General features: G+C 44.6%; 1 protein-coding gene across 1 annotated transcript; it reads right to left on the reverse strand.

Annotated features, from left to right (window-relative positions):
* Positions 1–1,124: 1,124 nt before the first annotated feature.
* Positions 1,125–18,630, reverse strand: LOC120060195 (ADP-dependent glucokinase-like). The gene is made up of 6 exons (XM_039009334.1): positions 18,274–18,630; positions 14,930–15,089; positions 12,688–12,878; positions 12,452–12,548; positions 4,369–4,505; positions 1,125–3,834 (listed from the first exon to the last, which is right to left on the reverse strand). The coding sequence occupies exons 1-6, from the start codon at positions 18,464–18,466 to the stop codon at positions 3,128–3,130; spliced, it is 1,485 nt and encodes a 494-aa protein (XP_038865262.1). The 5' UTR covers positions 18,467–18,630; the 3' UTR covers positions 1,125–3,127.
* Positions 18,631–19,988: the final 1,358 nt, after the last annotated feature.

A 19,988-nucleotide genomic window follows, 5' to 3' on the forward strand; every position in this document is an offset into this window, starting at 1 on the left:
GGGGGGGGTAAGCCGTCATTGTAAAATAAGATTTTGTTCTGAACCGACTTGCCTAGTTAAATAAAATAAAACAAAGGTATAGTTGAATTCATTCTGCCACTGTGTCTTCTTATTGTCCCGGCCTTTAGGCCTATATATCACGGTCACACGGCATGAGGGGAGGGGGAGCTATGCCAGTGATTGTACAACGCACCGCTACGGTTCTAAACTGGATTTTCCAGCAGGGCTATCCAGCAAATTCGCACCACCATTGAATTGTTTATTTATCTAGGCAAGTCAGCTAAGAACAAATTCTTATTTACAATGACGGCCTACGCAGGCCAACCCATAACCCGGACGACACTGGGCCAATTGTGGGCCACCCTATGGGAGAGGAGTGGACCAACAGCCTGATCAACTCTATGCGAAGATGTGGCGCCTGCATGAGGCAAATGGTGGTCCCACCAGATACTGACTGGTTTTCTGATCCACACCCCGACCTGTTTTAAAAGGCGTCTGTGTCTAACAGATGCATATCTCTATTCCCAGTCATGTGACATCCATAGATTAGGGCCTAATTCATTTATTTCAATTGACTGATTTCCTTATGTGAACTGTAGCTCAGTATAATCTTTGAAAATTTTGCAAGTTGCGTTTATATTTTTTGTTCAGTGTAACATTACATTGAACAACAAATCAGCTTTCGGCATGTTTTGTTATTTCAGTATTACAAAAAAGTTGTCTCTTTTACAATGGGGGTCAATTGAAAATGTTTTATCCCCAATTTGCGGGCGTGGTCGAGGGGTATTCCTTATTACGTGAATATCGACTCGGGAGTATTTGTGTAACCATGTAAACAACTAAACATTTGAAAAGTAGTGACCTATGTTGATTTTGATTGACGGCAGCTTGAATAAATTCCCAACAATCAGAACAGCAGATGTCGCCAAATAGCATTAATTTCACAAATCTAGAAAATGTCATTCAATAATGGCTCAGTATCTTTCAACACACCAATGAAAAGGGTCTACCCTTTAAGTGTGTCCTCATTGTGGGTTTGACAATTTCAGACATGGCTTGGATGAGCTGAAAGTAACTTTCTGTAAATAACAGACAGGATAGACACCAGAAGATGGAATGTGTTTTTCTTTATTTCGCCCAAGTCACTCAGAACAAACCAATTCACCTGGCCATGAGCCATCCTTCCTTCCATGTACTGCGATCCATCTGGAAGTGTCTAGCCTCCAGAAAGCAGGACCCAGATATTCCACACCTTAACAGCACAGGTCAGCTAATCCCTGAGACAACAATTACATCAGCTGGCCAGAGGAACACACACATTCATTCACTCGCGCAAATATATTCTGAAAGCATGGACACTCACGCAAATACATACGCACACACAGCATGGGTGTGTACAAGCAGTTGCCGAGAAGCAGGAACACACGCACGTCAGTCACCCAGAGGGGTGGACTCAGCTTGGAGTGGCATGGTGTTCTGTCTGGAAATAAATGCAGCCGCCTTAAGAGGACAGTGGAGGAACCCTGTCAAGCCTACAGGCTTCATGCTGCATGTCAGTAGTACACAGCGGCTTCCTCCCTTCCATCTGCACTCATCTCAACTTATATGATTGGGGATAGATGTAGTTCTTTCTGATCAGTGCCAATTAAATAAAGGAAACAAGGAGAGAAAGCCACTTAGACTGTTAGGATGCACCCAGTCTCCCTTCAGAACAGGGCCTGTATTCATAAGGAGTTCCATACTAGTAGTGCTGATCTAGGATCAGGTCCATGTAAACTTAATCAATTGCCTATGAGCTAAAAGATAACTGATCCTAGATAATTACTCCTACTCCGAGAAGATTTATGAATATGGGCCCAGGTAAAGAGATCATATGCCAAAGTAAAGAGATCATATGCCACAGTAAAGAGATCATATGCCAAGGTAAAGAAATCATATGGGCTGTTCTGCAGAGAGTACATCTAAATGACACAAACTTGTTTGGCTGATATCATACTTAATTTGCAGATGCTTTTATCCAAAGCGCCTTGTATGTGGCCCATGCAATAATCATTCAAACACACAACTTAAGCGCCTAATGTGTGTATGACTCAATGATATGATAGGATGCAGGCAGTATACGGAGAGTGAGGAGGTTATGAGAAGAATACATGATCATGTTAAAAGGTAAAAAAGTTTCTCTTTCACATTACAGACATAACAGAGAAACACTCCCTGTGGTTGTCATCAGTCTGAATACTATGTAATGATTGAAGACAACATTACAATGCATTATGTGTACAGGACAGACTGAGGAAGAATCATCACGCAACACTGAGCTAACACATTTAAATTCCCTTTTCTACTGCTTAGCTAGACACATGAGATAAGACCCATATGCCACCAGCTCTAAATCAGGTTAACATGAAAACAGTCAGATATCAAACAAAAGCTTTCCCCTGAGAGAAAACAATTGAACGTTCCCTTGAGGAAAAACAATAGAATGTTGTTGGCTGAAATGGTGAAACTGATGGAATGTTTGTTTTGTGCCTGGATATCCTGGGACAGAATGGAATAGCTATGGACACCAGATATGTATTTATGTAATGCTCTACAGGGAGTGGATATGTCACGTGTATGTGATCAGTGTCTGGACCTTAACACACACGTCAGAGGAAAAAACACATGGGGGCGCGTTCAGCAGGACGCAACATTTTGGATATTCAGATAGCATATTTCTATGTAGAACAAATATGCCTCTGACATGTAGAGTAAGGAATCACGTCGGCTCTATTCGTGGTATTTCTATCTGCAACATTTGGCTACGGAACGTGGCCCTGGTTGAGGAAATAGGTCCCATATGATATGAGCTCCACCTGATGGAATGAGTGAGTGTATGAGTGTGTGTGGATGTGTCAGGTCATACTGCTCAGAGAGAGGACAGGAGAAAGAGGAGCACGGGGGGAGAGGAGGCAGAGGACAGCTAAAAGCACAGAAGAGGAGTAGGCTCAGCCCTGCCAGACACACTGCACCCAGCGTTTGCATTGCACCGGCAACACAATAAACACACCTAAAACCAGAATGATAAAAGACTTCACATGTTAGGGGATCTCTTTGTTAGTGTTAGCCGTTGGTCCCTAAAGTTGGCTCAGATCTGCAGCACCAGTCCTGCAGCAGAGATGTTGTCCCCTCCCCCTGCAGTCTGGTAAACATCTGTGCACACCAGGTTGGGCGCCACACAGATCTCATAGTCATCCTCGTCCCAGCAGCTGACAGGCCTGGTCTCCTCTAGAGGGATCCGCTGGCTGCCCTCCTGCCGGCTCACAGAGAATGACTCGTCCATGATGAGCCGCGCCTTGCTGGGGTCGATGTCCGGCGAGCCGCACACGTGGCGGTTGGCGGTAAGCGAGGCCTTGGCCACGGCCGACATGGTGTTCTTCCACTGGGAGCCACGCGTCACGATCATGGCCTGGAACGCCAACGTGTGCACGTGGAGCCTGGACAGCGGCCGGCCTTTAGCGCTAGCTGCATTAGCGTCCACGCCGCTATCCTCATTAGCATCGCGGTAGTGCTGGTTGACCAGGCGGTAGAGCTCCCTCATCTGGTCGAGGACGGTAGCAACGCGGGGGTTAGGGTCAGAGAGTACGGTGACGTTAGAGCCCCTCAACAGGCTGAGCAGGTTGGGCAGCTCCTGCTCGTTCATCCCCAGGGAGTCGGCATTGGGCAGGACCAGACGCAGCAGGTCCCCCATTAGACCCTCATCCACGAAGCTGGCCATCTCAAAATGGACGCCCGTCCGAGGGGAGGAGGAGGAGAGGAGATTGCCCAGCCGAGAGAGCAGGTGTTTCCTCTCACCTGAAGAGAGAGCGAAAGATAAATTAGCAAAAGTAGTTAAACCAGTCTGACATCACAAAGGCCTGTTGACACAACATTGGATGCACCGCAACACACAAACACTCCCGATATGTGCTTTCCCACGCCGACTGAGGGCCAGTGGCCTGTGTGTCTGAGGCTACAGAGCTACTGTATAGAGGCAGGCATGTTAATCCCCTTTAATACCAACAGTCTGCACATCACTGGAAAACAACCCTCCCCTCAATCTCCCTCACAGCAACACAAACCACTAAAATACCAACAGTCTGTTACTCAATGGGAACCAGCACTGCTCTGAAAACACCTCCGAGCCAGTATCCACAAAGCGTCTCAGAGTAGGAGTGCTGATTCAGGATCAGGTCCCCGCCTGTCCATGTAATCTTATCAGCTTTATCTTTTAGATCAAAATGAATCCTAGAACAACACTCCTACTCAAAGGCTTTGTGGATACGGGCCCAGGCCTCCCTATTGGAGACCTAGCTTAGTGGCGGACAAGGTGGCGAAGTATCCCCTCACCCTGTCGGAAGGGGAAGCTGTCCATCATTTGGAGCCCGCCCATCACAAGCAGGTCAGGATGGAAGTCCTGCAGCTTATCCTCAAAGTCCTCCAGTGACGCTAGGTATGGGTTATGGTCATCGCTGTGGACTATGTACCTGCACACACACACACATACGTTAGTGGCACAAGGCAACGGTCATAATGGACTATATTACAGGTACTTTAGGCCTCGAATTTCCCGGCATCGACGCCCTTGTGTGGCCATAATTCCCTAAAAGAATCTATGCCTTGCGGCCAAAGTGGCCATTGTGCCCTTGGGCTGAATATAATAATGAATTCCCTTCTCCCGCCTGCCAATCGCTGAGTTCCGAAGCACCTCTCACTCACATGGCGCTCTCAGATATCTCAATTCTTATTAGACAATGCTCGTCATGTGATCGGGTCCTTCTCACATGCATTACATGCATTGCACCTATTCTATTGGTCATCTTGTCGTTCTGTGCAATAAATAAATATTTTAAACATTTATAAAACCACTGTACATCAAAAAAAGCAAATGAGGCTGATGCAACAGATCAAAACGTTTAGCTGAATGTTGATAAACTATTTCTTCACATTGTAAACGCAGCAATGCGACACGGCAGTAGGCTATAAGCACAAATGTTCGAAAGCGCAATTAGCCGGAAAACACCGTTCTCAAAAGTGTACTGCAAATGCAAGTGGTTTCATATGACAGATGAAAATATCCTTCAGAATTGTAGAAAGAGGGAAGATCTAAAGACGCAACAACAAGCGTGGGTTGTTAATATGACTATGACTGTCTTTGGCTGCTGGACATCGAAAGAATGTTGAGAACGAGAGAAATACTGGTTTCAATGGCATATGAGGAAATGTTTATAAAAGAATACCCTTAACATTCCTATGGTTGGAACAAGGGAAGACACACCTCATAAAATGATAAAAAAACATCCATATTTTAAACACTTAAGTTTATGGTTCAATAGTTTCAAAATGTTGACTGCTTCCGCTCAGATTGCAAGGTGGGTGACATTGCAGTGTGCAACAGGCCTTTCTCTCCTATCAGAACGAACACTGCCTCAAGTATAGACAGTATTCAGACCCCTTCACTTTTTCCACATTTTGTTACGTTACAGCCTTATTCTAAAATGGATTCAAATCCTCACTAATCTACACACAATATCTCATAAATGACAAAGTGAAAACTGGTTTAGAAAAAGAATACCTCCTGTTTTTTTTATTAAAAAAATAAAACAAATACCTTATTTACATAAGTATTCAGACCCTTTGCTATGATACTCGAAATTGGACTCAGGTGCATCCTGTTCCCATTGATCATCCTTAAGGTGTTCCTACAACTTGATTAGAGTTCACCTGTGGTAAATTCAATTGATTGCCTTTCCAAATCATGTCCACACACCGATCTATATAATGTCCCACAGTTGACAGTGCATGTCAAAGCAAAAACCAAGCCATGAGGTCAAAGGAATTGTCTGTAGAGCTCCAAGACAAGATTATGTCGAGGCACAGATCTGGGGAAGGGTACCAAAAAATGTCTGAAGCATTGAAGGTCTCCAAGAACACAGTGGCCTCATTCTTAAAAATGGAAGAAGTTTGGAACCACCAAGACTCTTCCTAGAGCTCGCCACCCGGCCAAACTGAGCAATCAGGGAAGAAGGGCCTTGGTCAGGGAGGAGACCAAGAACCCGATGTTCACTTCGACAGAGCTCCAGAGTTCCTCTGTGGAGATGGGAGAACCTTCCAGAAGGACAACCATCTCTGCAGCACTCCACCAATCAGGCCTTTATGGTAGATGGCCAGACGGAAGCCACTCCTCAGTAAAAGGCACATGACAGCCCGCTTGGAGTTTGCCAAAAGGCACCCGAAAGGACTCTCAGACCATGAGAAACAAGATTCTCTGGTCTGATGAAACCAAGATTGAACTCTTTGGCCTGAATGCCAAGCGTCACGTCTGGAGGAAACATGGCACCATCCCAACGGTGAAACATGGTGGTTGCAGCATCATTTTGTGGGGATGTTTTTCAGTGGCAGGGACTGGGAGACTAGTCAGGATTGAGGCAAAGATGAACGGAGCAAAGTACAGAGAGATCCTTGAGCTCCAGAGCGCTCAGGACCTCAGAATGGAGCGAAGGTTCACCTTCCAAAAGGACAACGACCCTAAGCACACAGCCAAGACAACGCAGGAGTGGCTTCAGGACAAGTCTCAATGTCCCTGAGTGACCCAGCCAGAGCCCTGATCGAACATCTCTGGAGAGACCTGAAAAAAGCTGTGCAGCAACGCTCCCCATCCAACCTGACAGAGCTGAAGGAGATCTGCAGAAAATAAATGGGAGAAACTCCCCAAATACAGGTGTGCCAAGCTTGTAGTGTCATACCCAAGAAGACTAGGCTGTAATCGCTGCCAAAGGTCCTTCAAGAAAGTAAAGGGTAAAGGGTCTGAATACTTATGTAAATGTGATAGTGTTTTATTTTTAATACATTTGCAAAAACATCTTAAAACCAGTTTTTGCTTTGTCATTATGGGGTATTGTGGTAGATTGATGAGGGAAAAAAACTATTTAATCAATTTTAGAATAAGACTAACGTAACAAAATGTGGAAAAAGTCAAGGGGTCTGAATACTTTCCGAATGCACTGTACATACAAAAGTATGTGGATACCCCTTCAAATGAGTGGATTCGGCTATTCCAGCCACACCCACTACTGAGAGGTGACTCCATAGTCAAACACTGCCAGTAGAATAGCCTTACTGAAGAGCTCAGTGTCTTTCAACGTGGCACAGTCATAGGATGCCACCTTTCCAACAAGTCAGTTCGTCAAATGTCTGCCCTGCTAGAGCTGCTTGGGTCAACTGTAAGTGTGTTATTGTGAAGTGGAAACGTCTAAGAGCAACAACAGATCAGCCGCGAAGTGGTAGACCACACGAGCTCACAGAACGGGACTGCCGAGTGCTGAAGCACGTAAAAATCGTCTATCCTCGGGTTTCAACACTCTCGACCGAGTCCAAAATGCCCCTGGAAGCAATTTCAGCACAAGTACTGTTCCGTCGGGAGCCTCATGAAATGGGTTTCCATGGCCGAGCAGCCGCACACAAGCCTAAGATCACCACGCGCAATGACAAGTGTTGGCTGGAGTGGTGTAAAGCTCGCCGCCATTGGACTTTAGAGCAGTGGAAGCGCGTTCTCTGGAGTGATGAATCACGCTTCACCATCTGGCAGTCCAACGGACGAATCTGGGTTTGGCGGATGCCAGGAGAACACTACCTGCCCCAATGCATAGTGCCAACTGTAAAGTTTGGTGGAGGAGGAATAATGGTCTGGGGCTGTTTTTCATGGTTCGGGCCCCTTAGTTCCAGTGAAGGGAAATCTTAACACATACAATGACATTCTAGACGATTATGTGCTTCCCCAAACTGTTGCCACAAAGTTGGAAGGCCCTTTCCTGTTTCAGCATGACAATGCCCCAGTGCACAAAAGTGAGGTCCATACAGAAATGGTTTGTCGAGATCAGTGTGGAAGAACTTGACTGGCTTGCACAGAGCCCTGACCTCAACCCAATCGAACACCTTTGGGATTAATTGGAACGCCGACTGCAAGTCAGGCCCAATCACCCAACAGTGCCCGACTTCACTAATGCTCGAGGCTGAATGGAGGCAAGTGTCCACAGCAATGTTCCATCATCCTAGAAGAGTGGAGGTTTTTATTGCAGCAAAGGGGGAGGACGAACTCCATATTAATGCCCATGATTTCGGCATGAGATGTGCGACGAGCAGGTGTCACATACTTTTGGTCATGTAGTGTACTAATAATGATCCTAAATTATATTTGTCAAACATGACTGCCGTTTAGCCTATATTCAAATTCGTCTACAATTTTTAGGCGCCTCATGTCGGCATCGGTCTGACCATGACAGCCTATGCGTATTGGCCACAGCCAATCAACAAACACTTCGACCTGTGAGCGAGTAGTATCGCGATACCCCGGTAAGAAAAATTAAACATCCTGTTCACCCAGTCTCCCAAACGCTTGTTCATGTTTTCTAAACATTCTCCAAAAACATGTCATTGAAATTCACACTTCTACTCAATACAACACATTGAATTTAACGTCACAATGTTCAGTAGAATACTGCATAGAATGGCTGATTTGCTCATATTTGCAAAGGCCTACCTGCAATTTGGCTGGAGGAAAATACATCAGTGGAGGCTGCTGAAGGAAGGACGGCTCATAATAATAGCTGGAACAAGGAACAACGCAAATGGAATGGCATCAAACACATAGAAACCGTGCGTTTGATACCATTTCACTCATTGTGCAACAGCTATTACCACGAGCCCGTCCTTCCCAATTAAGGTGTCACCAACCTCCTGTGACATACTGACAATGATATGCAGATCATTATGCATGTAAGGGGAAAACACGGCATAATGATCTGCATATCATTGTCAGTAAGGGGGAAAACACGGCATAATGATCTGCATGTCATTGTCAGTAAGGAAAAAAACACTGCATAATGATCTGCATATCATTATCAGTAAGGGGAAAGCACGGCATAATGATCTGCATATCATTATCAGTAAGGGGAAAACACGGCATAATGATCTGCATGTCATTGTCAGTAAGGGGAAAACACGGCATAATGATCTGCATATCATTGTCAGTAAGGGGAAAGCACGGCATAATGATCTGCATGTCATTGTCAGTAAGGGTAAAACACGGCATAATGATCTGCATATCATTGTCAGTAAGGGGAAAGCACGGCATAATGATCTGCATGTCATTGTCAGTAAGGGTAAAACACGGCATAATGATCTGCATATCATTGTCAGTAAGGGGAAAGCACGGCATAATGATCTGCATGTCATTATCAGTAAGGGGAAACACTGCATAATGATCTGCATATCATTGTCAGTAAGGGGAAACACGGCATAATGATCTGCATATCATTGTCAGTAAGGGGAAAACACGGCATAATGATCTGCATGTCATTGTCAGTAAGGGGAAAACACGGCATAATGATCTGCATGTCATTGTCAGTAAGGGGAAAACACGGCATAATGATCTGCATGTCATTGTCAGTAAGGAAAAAAACACTGCATAATGATCTGCATATCATTATCAGTAAGGGGAAAGCACGGCATAATGATCTGCATATCATTATCAGTAAGGGGAAAACACGGCATAATGATCTGCATGTCATTGTCAGTAAGGGGAAAACACGGCATAATGATCTGCATATCATTGTCAGTAAGGGGAAAGCACGGCATAATGATCTGCATGTCATTGTCAGTAAGGGTAAAACACGGCATAATGATCTGCATATCATTGTCAGTAAGGGGAAAGCACGGCATAATGATCTGCATGTCATTGTCAGTAAGGGTAAAACACGGCATAATGATCTGCATATCATTGTCAGTAAGGGGAAAGCACGGCATAATGATCTGCATGTCATTATCAGTAAGGGGAAACACTGCATAATGATCTGCATGTCATTGTCAGTAAGGGGGAAACACTGCATAATGATCTGCATATCATTGTCAGTAAGGGGAAACACTGCATAATGATCTGCATGTCATTGTCAGTAAGGGGAAAACACGGCATAATGATCTGCATATCATTGTCAGTAAGGGGAAAACACGGCATAATGATCTGCATGTCATTGTCAGTAAGGGGAAAACACGGCATAATGATCTGCATGTCATTGTCAGTAAGGGGAAAACACGGCATAATGATCTGCATGTCATTGTCAGTAAGGGGAAAACACGGCATAATGATCTGCATGTCATTGTCAGTAAGGGGAAAACACGGCATAATGATCTGCATGTCATTGTCAGTAAGGGGAAAACACGGCATAATGATCTGCATGTCATTGTCAGTAAGGGGAAAACACGGCATAATGATCTGCATATCATTATCAGTAAGGGGGAAAGCACTGCATAATGATCTGCATATCATTATCAGTAAGGGGGAAAGCACGGCATAATGATCTGCATGTCATTGTCAGTAAGGGAAAAACACGGCATAATGATCTGCATATCATTATCAGTAAGGGGGAAAGCACTGCATAATGATCTGCATATCATTGTCAGTAAGGGGGAAAGCACTGCATAATGATCTGCATATCATTGTCAGTAAGGGGGAAAACACTGCATAATGATCTGCATATCATTGTCAGTAAGGGGGAAAGCACTGCATAATGATCTGCATATCATTGTCAGTAAGGGGGAAAACACTGCATAATGATCTGCATATCATTGTCAGTAAGGGGGAAAACACTGCATAATGATCTGCATGGCATTGTCAGTAAGGGGAAAGCACTGCATAATGATCTGCATGGCATTGTCAGTAAGGGGAAAGCACTGCATAATGATCTGCATGTCATTGTCAGTAAGGGGAAAGCACTGCATAATGATCTGCATGGCATTGTCAGTAAGGGGAAAGCACTGCATAATGATCTGCATATCATTGTCAGTAAGGGGAAAACACTGCATAATGATCTGCATATCATTGTCAGTAAGGGGGAAAGCACTGCATAATGATCTGCATATCATTGTCAGTAAGGGGAAAGCACTGCATGAAACCTTCTATACTCTTCAGTTAACACAGACATCCACTGTCTCCCTCACTCATAAAAACACAACACCCTCACTCTCCCACAAACACACACACTGCTCCCTACTTTTAAAATGTTGGGCACCAAACAGAATTGATGGAGCAGCAGAAAGAAATTGACTTTTGATATAGTTTATGCCTCTATATGAATCCTACCTTTTGAAGCACATCTCATGAGTAGCAGACCCTTTTCCTTTCTTCCTGTATAAATCAAATGTGCCTAAACCTACTGTCAAGTTACCAGGTTGTTAGCTAGCTAGGTATCATGACTGAACAATGTTGTTTGTTATCAAACCAAAAATGAGCGACCTGTGATTAGTTTTAAACATGGTTTGTGAAATTATTTCAAATGCGTGCGAATCCTGATATAATGAAAAAACGTCCCCTCCGTTAATATGAGTGATATTCTTTTAACCGTTTAGGCAAGAGACAAGTAATTTCTTTGCTGTAAAGCATGCCTTTCCCCCTCTGACACTCAGAGGCTGCATGACAGTGAACTTGCAGTCTACTCAGACTGGTCTGTGCTCTCAGTTATAACAGGCCATGAAATGATACAATGTATCAACATTGTTCGCTGCTCCAATTTAACAACATGTACAAATCTAACAGAAGACTCATGAGGGTCTGGATCCCCGCTCGCCATAACAGCTAAATGATATATCAAACTCTGACTGAGGAATAGACGTGCATGAAGAGCAGACGGAGAGAAGCAGGCGAGTGTGGGCTGGTAGGGGATGCTGAGGGAAGCAGCTGAGTGTGGGCTGGTGGGGGATGCTGAGAGAAGCAGCTGAGTGAGGGCTGGTGGGGGATGCTGAGAGAAGCAGCTGAGTGAGGGCTGGTAGGGGATGCTGAGGGAAGCAGTTGAGTGAGGGCTGGTGGGGAATGCTGAGAGAAGCAGCTGAGTGAGGGTTGGTGGGGGATGCTGAGAGAAGCAGGTGAGTGAGGGCTGGTGGGGGATGCTGAGAGAAGCAGGTGAGTGAGGGCTGGTGGGGGATGCTGAGAGAAGCAGGCGAGTGAGGGCTGGTAGGGGATGCTGAGAGAAGCAGGCGCGTGAGGGCTGGTAGGGGATGCTGAGAGAAGCAGGCGCGTGAGGGCTGGTAGGGGATGCTGAGAGAAGCAGGCGCGTGAGGGCTGGTAGGGGATGCTGAGAGAAGCAGGTTTTTTAGTGCAGTAATTTTGCAGCGTAACTGCAGTTTAGGTGCAGTATAACTGCAGTTCAACAGCATTACACTACAGTTATTCTGCAATTACTGTGTCCAACATACCACAGTCAACTGTAGTTACTGCACTTTCAAAACTGCAATCTTTTTTGTACGTATTTTAAAATGTTGGTATCATAAGTATCATGACGTTTTGGTACCGTGATATTACAGGGGTACCAGTATAAGATGCATCACTAGTAGGTCCACACATAGATACGCACACACACACACCTGTTGGGCAGACACACACCTGTTGGCCCTGCGGGCGGTGTACTGGCCCCAGGTGGCTCCAGATGGGTACTCCAGGATCAGATGGATATCAGGCTCCTCCACCACATTACCTGCAACTGGACAAACAGCGAGAGGGGTGAGAGGTGGGGGATGGAATCAAGGAGGGAGATATTAGGTATGTAACTTTGATGTGTGCATGTGTGTGTTGTATGTGTGTATGTGTATGTGTATGTGTGTGTGTGTGTGTGTACACACCTGTGATGTGCTGGGACAGTACATCAGCGAAGTCAGGGCTAAAGCTCCCCCCTAGCAACACGTCGCAGCCCTCGGTTGCCATTCGACCAGCCATCACTGGGGCGTTGCCACCTATGGACCAGCGGTTGCCGGGCAACTCACGAGATGTCTCGACCAGCTGACTGAACAGGGTGTTGTTCATCACAAACCGCCTGAGAGAAGAGGTGGGGGAGGGAGGTACCAGAAAAGGGAAGGTTAGAAGGTAGAAACATCACTGCTTAAAAAGCATTACAAAACTATACCCAGAAACTTCCTAGAAGTGTGTGTGTGTTTGTGATGCATACTTGGCCTCAGTATAATCAGATTAACCTACAGGATGAGTCACAGCATCAGGTAGATTAGAGTTTGATTACGGTTAGTAGAGCCCAGGCAGCACCTGTGTTGCATGACTCTGGGCCTTTCTCTTCTCTACATATTAGTATCAACCAGGGTTGGGGTCATTTGAGTTGAAGTCACCCAATTCAGGAAGAGATTTGAAAAGAAATTCACCTTAAAAAAAAAAAAAAAAAAAATAGCTTCTCATTTTCAGTTTATTGAGAATTATATATATATTTTTTAAATGATTGAATTGGCATTTCAGTTTACTTCCTGAAATTTAGAATTAGTCAGTCAGTGACCCCTAACCCTGGTACCATCAAGCCACAGTGCATCAGTATACACAGACTGACAGCTCCATGGTGAGAAAGGAACTCAGACTGTTTTCATTACAACTTAGTTCCACACACTGAGCACATAGCTATGCTACACTGCAACTGAAAAGGGAGCTAGCATTGAGAGAAAACCAGAGCCATGTTTGGCAGCTAGCTAGCTACTTGTTGGGTCAATCCACATTTCGAACAATTAAACTGGACACCCTGCCTCTGTTTTGGTAAAAATCTGAGGGAGGGGCCTGGAGAAAGGTGGGGGAGGGAGTAACCACTCAAATACTTAGACTGATCTATGGATGCAAGGACTGACCATCCATGATATCAAAATTATTGTTTTATCCATATTTTGAGGCTAAACAGTGTTGGTTTACAAAAATAAAGGGAACACTTAAACAACACAATGTAACTCCAAGTCAATCACACTTCTGTGAAATCAAACTGTCCACTTAGGAAGCAACACTGATTGACAATAAATTTCACATGCTGTTGTGCAAATGGAATAGACAAAAGGTGGAAATTATAGGCAATTAGCAAGACACCCCCAATAAAGGAGTGGTTCTGCAGGTGGTGACCACAGACCACTTCTCAGTTCCTATGCTTCCTGGCTGATGTTTTGGTCACTTTTGAATGCTGGCGGTGCTTTCACTCTAGTGGTAGCATGAGATGGAGTCTACAACCCACACAAGTGGCTCAGGTAGTGCAGCTCATCCAGGATGGCACATCAATGCGAGCTGTGGCAAGAAGGTTTGCTGTGTCTGTCAGCGTAGTGATCATTACACAGGTGCACCTTGTGCTAAGGATAATAAAAGGCCACTCTATAATGTGCAGTTGTCACAACACAATGCCACAGATGTCTCAAGTTGAGGGAGCGTGCAATTGGCATGCTGGCTGCAGGAATGTTCAACAAAGCTGTTGCCAGAGAATTTAATGTTAATTTATCTTCCATAAGCCACCTCCATATCATTTTAGAGTATTTGGCAGTACGTGTAACCACGTCAGCACAGGACCTCCACATCATGGTTCTTCACCTGCGGGAATGTCTGGGACTAGCCACCCAGACAGCTGATGAAACTGCAGGTTTGCACAATGGCCACTGGCTCACCTTCAACGGCCACTGGCACGCTGGAGAAATGTGCGTTTCACAGATGAATCCCGGTTTCAACTATACCGGGCAGATGGCAGACAGCGTGTATGGCGTTGTGTGCGCGAGCGGTTTGCTGATGTCAACGTTGTGAACAGAGTGCCCCATGGTGGCGGTGGTATGCGCATGCATAAGCTACGGACAACCAACACAATTGCATTTTATTGATAGAATTTTTAATGCACAGAAATGGATGATAACTGGAGTCCAAGCCAAAGATTGTTGATATGAGAAGGTGTGAGAGGAACGGCGTTAGACTATTAATTATGATGAATGCCTTAGTCTACAAGGTGTGGTAGCGTATCAGGACCTTGACTCTGAGTGTGTACCCTGCTAACACCATGTTGCTCCTCAACTAGAAATATTCCCCCTCGTCTCTTCGTTATTTAACACCACGCAGTGCTTGGCCACTCACTCTGCAGCGGCTCCCGGGACGAAGAAGTAAGCGAAGCTCTCTGCCAGCTGATCAGCGTTCTCTATGTAGTCATGATGGAGAGGCTGGTCTGTGGGTGGCAGGCCGATCTTATTCAGCAACCTCACCCCGTCCACGAGAATGTCTACACAACCCCCTAAACCTGGAGGGAGAGGAGAAGGTAACAGTATTTAATACTGTAGACAATCACAACACAACCCCCTAAACCTGGAGGGAGAGGAGAAGGTAACAGTATTTAATACTGTAGACAATCACAACACAACCCCTAAACCTGGAGGGAGAGGAGAAGGTAACAGTATTTAATACTGTAGACAATCACAACACAACCCCTAAACCTGGAGGGAGAGGAGAAGGTAACAGTATTTAATACTGTAGACAATCACAACACAACCCCCAAACCTGGAGGGAGAGGAGAAGGTAACAGTATTTAATACTGTAGACAATCACAACACAACCCCCCAAACCTGGAGGGAGAGGAGAAGGTAACAGTATTTAATACTGTAGACAATCACAACACAACCCCTAAACCTGGAGGGAGAGGAGAAGGTAACAGTATTTAATACTGTAGACAATCACAACACAACCCCCCAAACCTGGAGGGAGAGAAGGTAACAGTATTTAATACTGTAGACAATCACAACACAACCCCTAAACCTGGAGGGAGAGGAGAAGGTAACAGTATTTAATACTGTAGACAATCACAACACAACCCCCAAACCTGGAGGGAGAGGAGAAGGTAACAGTATTTAATACTGTAGACAATCACAACACAACCCCCAAATCTGGAGGGAGAGGAGAAGGTAACAGTATTTAATACTGTAGACAATCACAACACAACCCCTAAACCTGGAGGGAGAGGAGAAGGTAACAGTATTTAATACTGTAGACAATCACAACACAACCCCTAAACCTGGAGGGAGAGGAGAAGGTAACAGTATTTAATACTGTAGACAATCACAACACAACCCCCAAACCTGGAGTGAGAGGAGAAGGTAACAGTATTTAATACTGTAGACAATCACAACACAACCCCTAAACCTGGAGGGAGAGGAGAAGGTAACAGTATTTAATACTGTAGACAATCACAACACAACCCCTAAACCTGGAGGGAGAGGAGAAGGTAACAGTATTTAATACTGTAGACAATCACAACACAACCCCCTAAACCTGGAGGGAGAGGAGAAGGTAACAGTATTTAATACTGTAGACAATCACAACACAACCCCTAAACCTGGAGGGAGAGGAGAAGGTAACAGTATTTAATACTGTAGACAATCACAACACAACCCCTAAACCTGGAGACAGAGAGAGGAAGGTAACAGTATTTAATACTGTAGACAATCACAACACAACCCCCAAACCTGGAGACAGAGAGAGGAAGGTAACAGTATTTTGGAGGGAACATAATTCGATGCCCCCTGCACAACAGTCCCCAATCCCTGCAGTGAGCTCACTATGTCAGCAACCCCCAACCCCCCCTTGTCAAAACACAATCATTACTGCAAAGTCACTCATAAGTGACTCCTGTATACTCACGTAGCGTAATTGCACTCATGTAACTAACTGTGTAAAACAAAAGGCTTGTGCAAGGTACAGGAATCACTGATATTGAATTATACAGTTGTGCAACAGCATTATATTCAAGGTTCAGAGAAATGAGGATGTGCAATACTGAGTATATGAGGGGTGAGGTTATGTCTGGCCTATGCCATGATGTCTCCCATTCCTGTTGGGCTGTATCACCGCCTAGCGAGCACTGGACCGTCCGCAACAGCAGGGCTCTCCAGAGGGTGGTGCAGTCTGCCCAACGCATCACCGGGGGCGCACTTCCTGCTCTCCAGGACACCTACTGCACCCGATGTCACAGGAAGGCCAAAAAGATCATCAAGGGCATCAAACCAAGGGCATCAAACACCCGAGCCACGGCCTGTTTACCCCGCTATCATCCAGAAGGCGAGGTCAGTACAGGTGCATCAATGCTGGGATCGAGAGACTGAAAAACAGCCTCTATCTCAAAGGCAATCAGACTGTTAAATAGCCATCACTAGCCGGCCTCCACCCAGTTCCTGAACTTAGTCACTGTCACTAGCCGGCCACCACCCTGTTACTCAACTCTGCACCTTAGAGGCTGCTGCCCTATGTACATAGACATGGAACACTGGTCACTCTAATAATGCATACATACTGTTTTAGTAATTTCATATGTATATACTGTATTCTAGTCAATGCCATCCTATTTAACTATTGCAGTACATATACTATTCTATCCTACATATTATGAAGATATACTACATATTCAATCCACATACTGTCCATAATGTCTATATGTCTCATCACACACACACAAACATTTATACTCCGGACTCCAACATTGCGCATCCTAATATTTCTATTTCTTAATTCCATCATTTTACTTTTAGATGTGTGTATTTTTGTGATATAGATATTACTGCACTGCTGGAGCTAGGAAAACAAGCATTTTTCCTACACCCGCAATAACATCTGCTAAATATGTGTTTGCGACCCATAAAATGTGATCTTGTCTCTAATCTCTACATTACTCCTTGGACCCATTACTCCTTGGATACCAGACTCTTGTCCAGATCTCCACAACCTTTACTCAGTCTAGCCATGTGTCTGCAGAGATAACTGACTGAGTTAACAGTGCAGATATAACTGACTAAGTTAACAGTGGCTTTTGGGGCCAGAATGCAGAAAAACTGGTAACACTCGTGACAGTTACAAAACTGGATGCCTTCAGTAGTCTCCAAATACCTCAGGGTTCTCTCGTGTGTAGTGTCTGTAAAGGAGTTTTTATGCCTAAATGCAGAGATAAGACATGCTTGTTGCCCCAGAGTCCACAAAGACGGTCTATACAGATAGCTGTTCATCACTGGTTAATGGAAAACTAGTTAGGCCTAAACCAACGACAACTAACTAAATTTCCCCAATACATCTACTGTACAGTACTGGATTGGCAAGTTAATGTAACAAAGAACAGTAAGAAACAAATGGGTCTGACTGACAATGTCAATGATAACAAAACATTCCAGCTAGGCTACTTCCCTAATTATTATGGTATTTGGCTCACTAGCTAGCTAAAGCTACATAAAACCACAATATTTGAAAATGGTTTGATAAAAAGATGGTGGTGCTTGCTTTACCAGATAGTTTTCATACCAATAGAGAACCCCATCCAAAATGCACCACCTCTCCTGCGCATCAAAGCAAGGTTACCTAAACCAGAGATAATACTAATATACGTGGCTAAATTGAGCTAGCTAACTGATGTTAGGCTTAACTAGCTGGTTATCCAGGATTCTCACCTATCGCCACCCTGGGTCTGGCGTTGTTAATCCCCACTTTGCTTTCAGCCCGCAGCAGGGAGGACAGCACCGTGTCCAGCCGGTCATCCAGCCTTGACTCCCCGGGAGGTCGGAACCAGTACGCCAGCAGAAACATCGCAAGAGACGCTGCCGTCCCATACTTCATGAATGAAAACCCGCTTCCTCGCTCCATGGCCAGCAGTGGCTGCGGACTCGCCAGAACTCCTACAGCAGCAAGAACGAGAACAGCGCAAGTTGGCTTGCAAACAAACTGGATTTAAAAGACAAGTAATCCCCGGGATGGCAGATGAGTTGGTTGTTTCAAGCGTGTATGCAGCAGGGTCAACTGTAGCTGTGGAGGGGGAGTGACAACAATGCGGAAGTAGCTAGCTCGGGGCGGGCACATATTCTTCGGTCGTCACTAGTTACCACAGCCCTAAACCCCGCCTATTTCTACAATTTCCCTTCTTAACATGTGATTTTAAACCTAACAATGACCTTTAATCACACCTATAAATTTATGCCTAACCCTAATCTTAAATTAAGACCAAAAATCACATTTTTGTTTTCATGAATTTCTATTATATAGCTATTTGTGGCTGTGTGGTAACTAGTGGAAACCAGATTCTTCGGTTTGCAGTTTGAGCTAGTCTCTACAGTGGGATACTTTTGAGCTAGTTTGACTATATTTCCAGGGATGGGAATAAATTACAATGACAGAATACAACTGCAAAATATCCTAAAAACCAATGTATGAAAATAAAATAGAAGATAATTTTGCAAATGTAAATATAAATGTTTTGTCTTACCCGTGGTATACGGTATGTTATAAATTGGGTGGTTCGATGCGTCGTGCGTGGGAACAGCCCTTAGCCGTAGTATATTGGCCAAATACCACACCCCCTCGTGCATTACTGCTTAATTATAAACTGGGTGGTTCGAGCTCTGAATGCTGATTGGCTGACAGCCGGGCATATGAGACCGTATACCACAGGTATGACAAAACATGTATTTTTACTGCTCTAATTACATTGGTAACCAGTTTATAATAGTATTAAGGCACACCGGAGGGTTTGTGGTATATATTTTATTTCACCTTTATTTAACCAGGTAAGCTAGTTGAGAACAAGTTCTTATTTACAACTGCGACCTGAGCAAGATAAAGCAAAGCAGTGCGACACAACAACAACACAGTGTTACACATGGAATAAACAAGTGTACAGTCAATAACACAATACAAAAAAAAAGTATATATATGGTGTGTGCAAATGGCATGAGGAGGTAAGGCAATAAATAGGCCATAGTAGCGAAGTAATTACAGTTTAGCAAATGAACACTGGAGTGATAAATAGCAGATGATGATGTGCAAGTAGAAATAGTGCTGTGCAAAAGAGCAGAAAAGTAAATAAAAACAATATGGGGATGAGGTAGGTAGATTGGGTGAGCTATTTACAGATGGGCTATGTACAGCTGCAGCGATCGGTTAGCTGCTCAGATAGCTGATGTTTAAAGTTAGTGAGGGAAATATAAGTCTCCAGCTTCAGCGATTTTTGCAATTCGTCCCAGTCATTGGCAGCAGAGAACTGGAAGGAGAGGCGGCCAAATGAGGTGTTGGCTTTGGGGATGACCAGTGAGATATACTTGCTGGAGCACGTGTTATGGGTGGGTGTTGTTATCGTGACCAGTGAGCTGAGATAAGGCGGAGCTTTACCTAA

This window comes from Salvelinus namaycush, chromosome 15 (genome assembly GCF_016432855.1).
Source record: "Salvelinus namaycush isolate Seneca chromosome 15, SaNama_1.0, whole genome shotgun sequence".
Taxonomy (NCBI): Eukaryota; Metazoa; Chordata; class Actinopteri; order Salmoniformes; family Salmonidae; genus Salvelinus; species Salvelinus namaycush.

What these genes read in the sequence shown, in the direction of transcription:
- LOC120060195 (XM_039009334.1), bottom strand. Translation starts at nt 18,466, where the DNA reads ATGGAGCGAGGAAGCGGGTTTTCATTCATGAAGTATGGGACGGCAGCG. An exon ending in CAGACCCAGGGTGGCGATAG is followed by an intron (nt 15,090 to 18,273) that starts GTGAGAATCCTG and finishes CTCTCCCTCCAG; the next exon opens with GTTTAGGGGGTTGTGTAGAC. An exon ending in ACCGCCCGCAGGGCCAACAG is followed by an intron (nt 4,506 to 12,451) that starts GTGTGTGTCTGC and finishes GTGTGTGTGCAG; the next exon opens with GTACATAGTCCACAGCGATG.